This window comes from Fusarium oxysporum, chromosome VII (assembly GCF_013085055.1).
Source record: "Fusarium oxysporum Fo47 chromosome VII, complete sequence".
NCBI lineage: Eukaryota > Fungi > Ascomycota > Sordariomycetes > Hypocreales > Nectriaceae > Fusarium > Fusarium oxysporum.
Window position 1 is genome coordinate 2,634,265 of NC_072846.1, and position 9,163 is coordinate 2,643,427.

A 9,163-nucleotide genomic window follows, 5' to 3' on the forward strand; every position below is an offset into this window, starting at 1 on the left:
GTCGAACAATATATATCACCTAATATTGGGATAAAATTATACCTAATACTATTAGATACTCTCCTTACTCTAGGTTTAGCATTCTCTAGTAGAGTAAGTTTAGCTGTTTGCTACTAGGCTTGCAAGGCCGCTATCTAATTTAGTGAATTCAGAGGAATGCCAAAAGGGAAGGGTTGTTCCAGGGGATCTTTACACCGACAGCTTCGGCCACCAGCTGTTCGAGGGCAGGAAGCTTATCGAGCTTGTACTTGGTCGAAACGTTCTCATACTTCGTGTGAAGCATGCACTGCAAGAGCTTGGAAAGGGACGTAATGCCGTTCCTCTCTCCAATACCCAAAACCGTCGTGTCAATGTGCGTAGCCCCAGCCTCGAGCGCAGTGCAGGCGTTGGCGACAGCACATCCAGTGTCGTCGTGGAAATGCGTTTCGTTATCGCAGCCGACCAGCTGCCTAAGCGTGTAGATCTTGTCAAAGACCTCACGAGAGGTCGCACCCCCCACGGTGTCGGCAATCCCCACGCGGTGGACGCCGAGACGGTCCATGAGCGAGTAGAGCTTCAGAATCTCGTTGAAGTCGGAGCGGAACGAGTCTTCGCCTGAGAACGGATCTCGAGGCCGTGGGCTTGGGTGAACTCGATGACCTCCTTGGCCTTGGAGGCGATCCAGTTCAGATCCTTTCCGTGGGAATGCTTCATAAGCTGAGTAGAAGTGCCGATGCACATGTTGCTGTGGTATATGTGTTAGTTAAATGATTGAATCATGTTGGAGATTGATTGACTTACATTCCATCGACATCTGTCTCGACGGCGATTCTGGCATCGTCCATGTTGCATCGAATATGGCATAGAATCTTGGCCTTCAGACCCAGCTTGCAGATAGCCTGGTAGTCCAACCTGGAATGTGTAGACGAAGCAGGCGAAGTCACTTCGATCTGACTCATGTGTCAGTTGAGATATCGACGTCTCTTCCTCCGTCAGACTCACATATTTAACCCCAATGTCATTCAAAGCCTGGGCGATTTTGATCTTGGTCTCGGTGTCAAAGTAGGCCGTGGCCAGGGTTCAAATCCATACCACGAAATCCACATATGGACCCATAATGTGGATCCATATCCATTCCATTCCATTCCACGTAGGCTTCAGCATTTCCATATCCACGCCACGGAACCCCTTCCACATGTTCCACATGTGGAAATGGTGGAAAGGAATGGAAATTTAAGTGGGGTTTGAAAATACCTGGATTTCCTTGTGAAATAGCGCATACCCTAAGTACTTTCCATCGCCAATAACAACGCAATAGCAACAATTTTCCACTCCGTTTTACCCGTACACAAAGTTCAAACAAGTCTATTCTAGGAGGGTTAACTATTACTCACGCCCTTACTACCCCAAATCGAAATGGCCACCCCTCATCCTACCAAGTCAACCACACCTGTTCCAGAACGTACAGAAGAAGACAATCAACGACTCTTTCAGCTCTACAAAGGCTGGACCTTGACGGAGAGAGACGGCCAAGTGCGTCAATGGGTATATCAGTTCGGCTACGATATCCAGCATGCCCAAAAGGGGGGACGCCGATGGGTGTGTTGCCTTTGCATCAAGCAAAAGCGGCCGAGGCCAAAGAGTTATGCCATCAAAGGGTTGCAGAACGCTGAGGGTCACCTGTACACGGACCACAATGGCATCATGGATCCGACAGGCAAGAGGCAAAAGCCTGCAAAGGCATCCGAGAAAGCACATCAGTCCATTGCAACAATCCTACAGTTGAACCCGAAGGAGCCGAAGGAACAAGATTTGATCAATACCTTGATCAAACGTTTCGACAAAACTGTATTCCAGCAGAAACTTGTCAACTGGATTGTCAATTCTAACCAATCCTTCTCAATCGTCAACGATCAAGATCTTCGAGACATCTTCAACTACCTCAATCCATCTGTTGAGATCACAAAAGCTAATATTACTGACGTGACCGTGCGTGCCATCGCAGAACGAGAATTTACCAACAACATGGAAAGAGTGAAGGATGCTTTGCGAAAGAGTCCGGGACAGATCCATATCCAGTACGATGGCTGGAAGTCTGGTAACCGACACGCCTTATACGGCATCACATGTGTGTTTCGGGATTCAAACAATCGGCCACAGAAGTGTGTCCTCGGTCTGCCTGAGCTTAGAGAGCGGCACGCAGGCGAGAATATCGCCGGGCAGATTATCGAGATCATTCGGGAGTACGAGATCAGCGATAAACTCGGATATTTCACATTGGATAATGCCGGTAACAATAAAACCTCGATGGGGGAGCTTGGATTAGAATTTGGCTTCGACTGGGAGAAGCGATGGGTTCGCTGCGTTGGCCACGTTGTCAATATAGTAGTGAAACAGATGCTGTATGGCAAGAACCCGGATGCTTTCGAGAAAGAGGTCTTCGAAGGACTTCACACGGCAGCGAAGGAGCATGAAGTCTGGAGGAGGCGAGGCTCTGTTGGAAAATGGCATAACTTTGCTGTTGTAGGTGGCTGAGTCCCCGGCTTTATTTGTTATACTCACGAAGACCTAGGAGGTGAGCAGATCGGACACGTGGACCGATATGCTCAAGAAGGTACAGGCTGTCGAGAGCCAACTCTCTGATGACGCTCAGCTCAAGAAACACCGTCCAGTTGGAGTTGTGGTCGACAATGCTACCCGGTGGCTTTCCCAATTCTCGATGATTGAACGCGCTCTCGTCTTGAGGCCATTTTATAATTCTTTTGTCCAGAGAGGTTCAAACGAGTGGGAGAAGGTCAACTTGACGAGAGCTGGCCACATCAAAAAGGGCTCCAAGCTGCCCTTCTTCCTGAAGGAAGAGAATCGCATGACACCTGATGATTGGCATGTGCTCGGGACTCTTTACGACATTTTGCTTGACTTCCAGCTGGTTGTGAGAGGTCTTGAGGGTGATGGACAGGGAAAACACCAGAGAAAGGTTGAGGAAAACGAGATCGACCCTCCACTGTCTGGTAAGCCTTAGACTTCTCAAAAGCGGCCCGATTCTTATTTTAACAGCTGACTTGTACAGGAACAAGCTGGGATCTTATTCACGCGTACGAATTTCTTCTCGAAACCCTCGAATCCGCGAAAAGAGCAGTCGCCAAGTTTCCGGACGGCCATCACCTCGCTGTCAACATCAACCTGGGTTGGCTCAAATTGAACGAATACTACGAGCATCTGAACGATAGCCCCCTGATCTATGGCGCTGCAGTTCTTCATCCTGCCTACCGGTGGGCACTGTTTGACGATTTGTGGGGAGACGACGACGAAAGACAATTGTGGATTACCAAGGCGAAGGAGATGGCCCAGGATCTCTGGGGGAGAGAGTATAGGGACCTGGAGGTTGATGACCCAGAGATTGAGTTGCCTGCCAATAAGCGGCTGAAGACCTCAAGAAACAAGTTCACAGCGTGGCGCACAAAGAAGCGAGGACTGACGACTGGAGGGATTTCTGTTACCGAGCCGCCAATTCAATCCCCAGCTCAATCCCCTAGGTCCTCAGTTGGCGGTCTGGATCTTGATGAATACGAGCAGTGGCAGCGTGATATCGAGGATGCTGATGCTTCTGTCACAGATCCCTACGAATACTGGCACATAAGGCGGCTCAAATACCCCCGGTTGTCTAGGATGGCCTTGGATCTGCTTACTGTGCCACCAATGTCAGCCGAGTGTGAGAGGCTATTCTCGACCACTGGCCGCATGGTTACTAAGAGCCGCAATAGGCTAGATGCCAGTACAATTGGGCTTTGCCAGACACTACGGAGTTGGTTGCGTGCCGGTTTGATCGGGTCGCTAGATAGGATTCTAATGGACGAGTGACAAAAACATCGACGTCACCAAGGCATGGATGCGATCCACTAATTACCATTGTTAGACAAAGTAGGTTTCCATTCCACAAATTCCACAATATGGATTCATTTCCATAATGGATCCATTTCCACCCATTCCACATCGAAGTTATTAGTCAGCATCCATATCCACGCCATATTCACAAATGTGTCGTGGAGTGTCGTGGATTTGAACCCTGATAGCGACAAGCAGCTCCGCGCGGAATGATCTAGTCGGCATGGGAGTAGCTATCAGAATCCCCATATCCGTGGCAAGAGCCGGCAAGATCAGCGAAACCTTTTCGGTCACCCTGGGTACGAGGGAAGAACACAACCCGTACACAGCCGAACTGGCAGCTATCGCTCATGGCCTCGGCTGTCTGCCAGAGATGAAGTATCGAGTCATTATGATCGTGACAAGTAACAAATCGGCTGCACAAGCTATAGGTAACCCCCGCCAGCAGTCAGGTCAAGGACATATACGAGAGATATATGATGCTATAGAGAAGCTTCGAGGAGATGGAAACAGAGTCAACCTCATCTGGCTACCACGCGACAGCGAGCTCAAAATCCAGAAGACAGCCAAGATGTCAGCTCGTTACGCAACGGAGCCGTACATGACACCGCGGAGAGGAATGATCAAAGCAAAGACCACAATTCTTAATCGAACGAGAGCAGATCTACGAATGGAGAGAAAGCTACCAGATGGAGTGGGCAGGCATTCTAGAAGGGTCGACTCGGCTCTGCCTGGTAAACATACCCGCCTGTTGTACGATCAATTATCATGGAAAGAGGCCAGCGTGCTGGCACAACTGAGAACCGGAATGGCGCGACTGAACGGTTACCTGTACCAGATCAGGGCAGCACCGACGGATGAATGTCCGTGCGGGCGGGCAAAGGAAACGGTAGAGCATTTCCTCTTTCGATGCGTGAAATGGACGACACAACGCAAAGAGATGTTTCAGAGTATAAATGAGAAACGCGGCAACCTCTCCTTTCATCTGGGAGGTAAGGCAGCATCAGACGGTCAGGAATGGAAGCCAGACATGGACGCGGTGCGGGCCACGATCAGGTTCACGATCGCTACGGGTCGCTTGGAACGGAGATGACGGGAACACTACTAACCTAGTAACATTTTATCAACACTAACCGGTAACCTATGACGCCCTCAAATAATCAACAGCAGGCATTGCTTCAGCCGCCGAAGATAGGAAACTGAACACTTGGAGGGATTGGGCTTCAAGTTGACCTGCTACTACTAACAATCACGAGGACTAAGAAGAAAAGCAATGACTAGACTGGAAGGAACAAGGTGAGAATTGTATGGGCTTGGCGAGAGCAAGGCAATAACTAGCGAAGTGTATGTACCTTTAGCTTCAGAGCCCATTGGGCGTTGGCCTACCGGGCGTAATAGACTTGTATTATTGTATTTTACCATAAGCGTAGATGCGGGCCCAGGAGAAACCCGTGTAGAGCGGGAATTTCGTGTTGTGAAGGCAACTGCGTAGTATAACTAGGTGATGTTTGGACAGACAGTATCTCATAATACGATTATGTTCATATGTGGCTTCAGGAGTGTACCGCTTCCCCAAAGTCGGGATGAATTAGTCAACGGCTTTCATAAATGATATGCCAAGCTGAGTATCGGGTGGTCAGGGCCTGAGATTAATGTAGCCAAGGCGGAAGCATAAGAGGGATCGAGAGCTGGGTGAAAATAAACGCTAATTTTATATATCTCTTTGTTAGAGTCGATGTATATATGATTACTACTTTCTTACCTGACTGCGTCTACCTCGTCCCAGTCTGTCATTCCACGAATGTGCTTGGCGATTCTGCGTCATATGATCGCGTTTTCATACAATCTGGCTTGCCCAGGAGGCTGTCGTGAGGATCTGAGATTCGGTTGGGCAGGATAGGAGCTCCTGACATTCTTCCCTTTCGCATCTTCAAGGAAATCCATAGGTTGGATTTGATGAGTATTTCAATTTCAAGCCGTGTTTGCTGTCGAGTTATTAGATCAGGCTGTAGACCCTTTGCCGCAACCCATGGTGAGATAATCAGCGCGTCAGTGCTTCAGGAATATCGCTAAGAGGCTGCATATTGTTCAATATTGATGGACTGTCTTCTGCTGCTTCGAGCCGGGGCTCATGCATAAAAAAGGTTGCTTGTACCCTAGTAGATCCTTCTGCGACTGCTGATGGTGCAAGCGTGGTGTTGTATCTGACGTGGGGGTGCCGAAGTGAAATGAGGTCAATTTCCTAATCCTGGGCTGGAATATAGGAAGGCCGAATCGATGGAGGATATGCTCGATTAGGGACTTAAGTATGGGCACGGAGGAAGCTATTATCAAAATGGCCTCTTCCATTTGAAGCCAAAAGTATACCGGTAATAGAGTCCTGAACCTTTCTGGAGAAGCAAAGTCCAATATGCATATCTTGATGAGCCTCAAGATGATGGTTATAGCTGCAACCAGGCCAAGCGCCATCAAAATGGTGATAAGACAGTGTTCCACAGTCGATTAGTTAAGCTTCCAGATTAAGAACATTAGCATGATTGCTAAAGTCAAGTCATCAAATAAAGCAACTCCTTGCAAGAGGAGTTGGCATCATGCAATAAGGGCCAATATCGTGGTTGATAACTTACCTATAGTCACGTAGCCACATATCTAAATCTGCTGCGCACCTAAGCACCGCGCATCTAGAACCTCTTCCCAGTGTGCATTAATTGGTCGACACTGGATGGGCTAGAAGATTTCAGTGCTGATAATGCAGGCAGCTTGAATACCAATTGTAAACTAGATGATTGCATGCCAGGCCTCATTGATGCGAACTTTAGCTGTAGAAACCCAACTGAGGTCCTAGCGAGGGCAGGCACTAAAGCTAACAGTAAAATAACCATAAATATATTAAAGGGTCTTAATGCCCTGCTCCAGAGATATATTATAGCTGTAACGGCCCGTCCCAGAAGCAACACTTACTATAAAGAGCGAGTAGATAATGGCTTCAATAATCTACACTTAAATCAGTATTATCTATTTATCTAGATTATCTTGTACTTATAATGGCGACCGAGATGGTATAGTCTGAGGCATCCAGTTTGTATACTGGGGCTACATGAGTATAGATCCGCGCTGAGAAGACAATAATGGCAATGATGAGAAAGGGCGTGACGATAACTAGAGCCCGCGGTCCCAGCGAGTCATGTGGCAGATGAGCGTCTTGGTCCATCCGGGCAAATCCAAAATCAGCTCGGTCAAGTCTCGAAGACCAGATGGGAGAAGGGGTAGCTCTCTGCGCGCTTGTAAGGGTAATTGAACGGGGATTGGGATTGATGAGAACGAGCCTCAGGCTAGAAGTAGGATGACCTGGGAATCCGTGGCGCTACCAGCCTTCGTCAGCATGTATCAGGGGCACCCTCATCGCAAGCGCTAATGCCAGCCACGCCATAGCGCAGCGACATGTCACAATGCCTTTGGGGACGCCACAACCTGAGGTGCACCACCCTCAGACACGGGCAACAAGACGGAGATGGCTAGTCGTTAACGATGGTTCTTATTGTTATTGTACGAGGTTTTCTACACAGATTTTTCAGACGATAACAAAAGTAGTAGTAAAGCCTTGTTGAGATGAGAAATGGTCGAATAAGCACTGTATGTTGGAAAGAGACAAGGGCATGAGCCAACATTAAGATGAGGAGGGGTCAAGGCTGAGTTTGTGATTCGGTCGGATTTAAGTTAGTGTTTAGTTGACAGAGATTGAGATGGCTCTGAGCTAGGTTTGGTAGATGTGTGGTGTTGCTGGCCTGTTGGAAAAAGGAAGCATAACGCTTTGAGCTAAGGAGACACCGTGTGCCAGCACATTCGTTCAGCACGGACAGGTCATGACCCAAGGAACATACTTTTCGTAAAAACTATGGATGGATTTTCAAGCAATCTTGCCAAGTTCATATGTAGGTAGCTGGCGAGAGAGAAGATCAAGGGCATCCTAATCCCAACCCGCGAGACGGCTAAGAATTGCCGAGAGAGGCTACACAAGTCCGGGAATGAGGGTTTCCCCATTACCGATGATCGACCCGATTCTATCCCTTTGAGCGGTTCAGCCCTTTAGGAGATCACTGCCCCATTTTGCTTAGTCATAAGGTTAGTACATGCGGGGTACCGGAAGTTCGTGAGATACTCAATTTTTACAAAATACCACTAAAAACTCATGCTAATTGATATCTATTGAAACGATGAATTCCCCATCAATTCTTAATAATACAAGTTAAAGAATATAATTTCGGTGATCATAGCTTTCACACACATGCACAGCAAAGAGGCCTAGGCCCCGCCGGAATAATTATTAACCCGCCTGAAGAGGCCGGCGGCTACAATTTCATTCCTTTCAACGTAGAAAATCGTGACTTTCACATCAACATACTGCCCCCAATGCCACTCGAGCTATTCCAGCTTTTTACACCTATATCCCTCGTATAGTCATGGGTCTACTACAATGAAAGCTGGGTCTCTCATCTTATACAAAATGGCGTTATTGATAGCTACAACTCGGCCATTTCTAACCACTCGCGGATCAACAAGTGGGACGGGTTCTCGGTTGCGCAAGCGTATGTATGGCTTGGGTTACTGATTTACCTAGGAATTCATAAGGAAAATACGATCAAGAGCCATTGGAGCTCCCCTTCCCTAGCTGTTCAGTCCCCCCTGCATTCAGTCATCAAGTTCATGCCTCTACGGAGGTTCGAGATAATTTCACGCTATATACGGACTTTTAACCACACCCTGCTTGACCTAGGCAACGAAGAGGACCTTCTAAAGGCATTCCAAGCTGCCGAACCGTGGTCTGACCTGATACAGAAGATGTCAGCCCAGCTCTATATACCAGGGAATAACGTCACTGTGGATGAGTGTATGGTCCCTTTTACAGGCAGGAGCAAGGATACAACCCTAGTCAAGAATAAGCCTACGCCCGTGGGGTTCAAGGTCTGGTTTATCGTCCAAAACAGCCTCTTTATCCGGTGGCTGTGGCATGTAAAGGCATCTCCATATACCGCTGTTATCGTCGAGCTGCCAAAGAAGAAGCCGGCTGCCAAGTCGCAACAGGGGAAGAAGAGGAAGGGAAGGGCCAAGGAGACTATGTCCCTCAGCAATACAGTAGGAGTCGTTATTCACCTAGTCAATATGCTGCCAAAGCAAACCTATCACGTGTTTATGGATAACCTCTTCGCCTCGCCCGATGTCTTCCGTGCCCTTCAAGAAGCCGGTCACGGGGCCACAGGCACAGCCCGCCCTAACTGCGGCATCACCAAGGAGCTCAAGC

General features: G+C 48.3%; 2 protein-coding genes across 2 annotated transcripts; both read right to left on the bottom strand.

The window, feature by feature from the left end:
* Positions 1-148: 148 nt before the first annotated feature.
* FOBCDRAFT_296153 (uncharacterized protein) lies at positions 149-1,185 on the bottom strand (the record flags this gene model as incomplete). Its single annotated transcript, XM_054705936.1, has 3 exons — positions 149-724; positions 781-1,023; positions 1,072-1,185. 3 exons carry the CDS (start codon positions 1,183-1,185, stop codon positions 149-151), a joined length of 933 nt encoding a protein of 310 aa, XP_054561911.1.
* Positions 1,186-6,892: 5,707 nt separating this feature from the next.
* Positions 6,893-7,075, bottom strand: FOBCDRAFT_138993 (uncharacterized protein; the record flags this gene model as incomplete). Its single annotated transcript, XM_054705939.2, has 1 exon — positions 6,893-7,075. One exon carries the CDS (start codon positions 7,073-7,075, stop codon positions 6,893-6,895), a length of 183 nt encoding a protein of 60 aa, XP_054561914.2.
* Between the last annotated feature and the right edge of the window lie 2,088 nt (positions 7,076-9,163).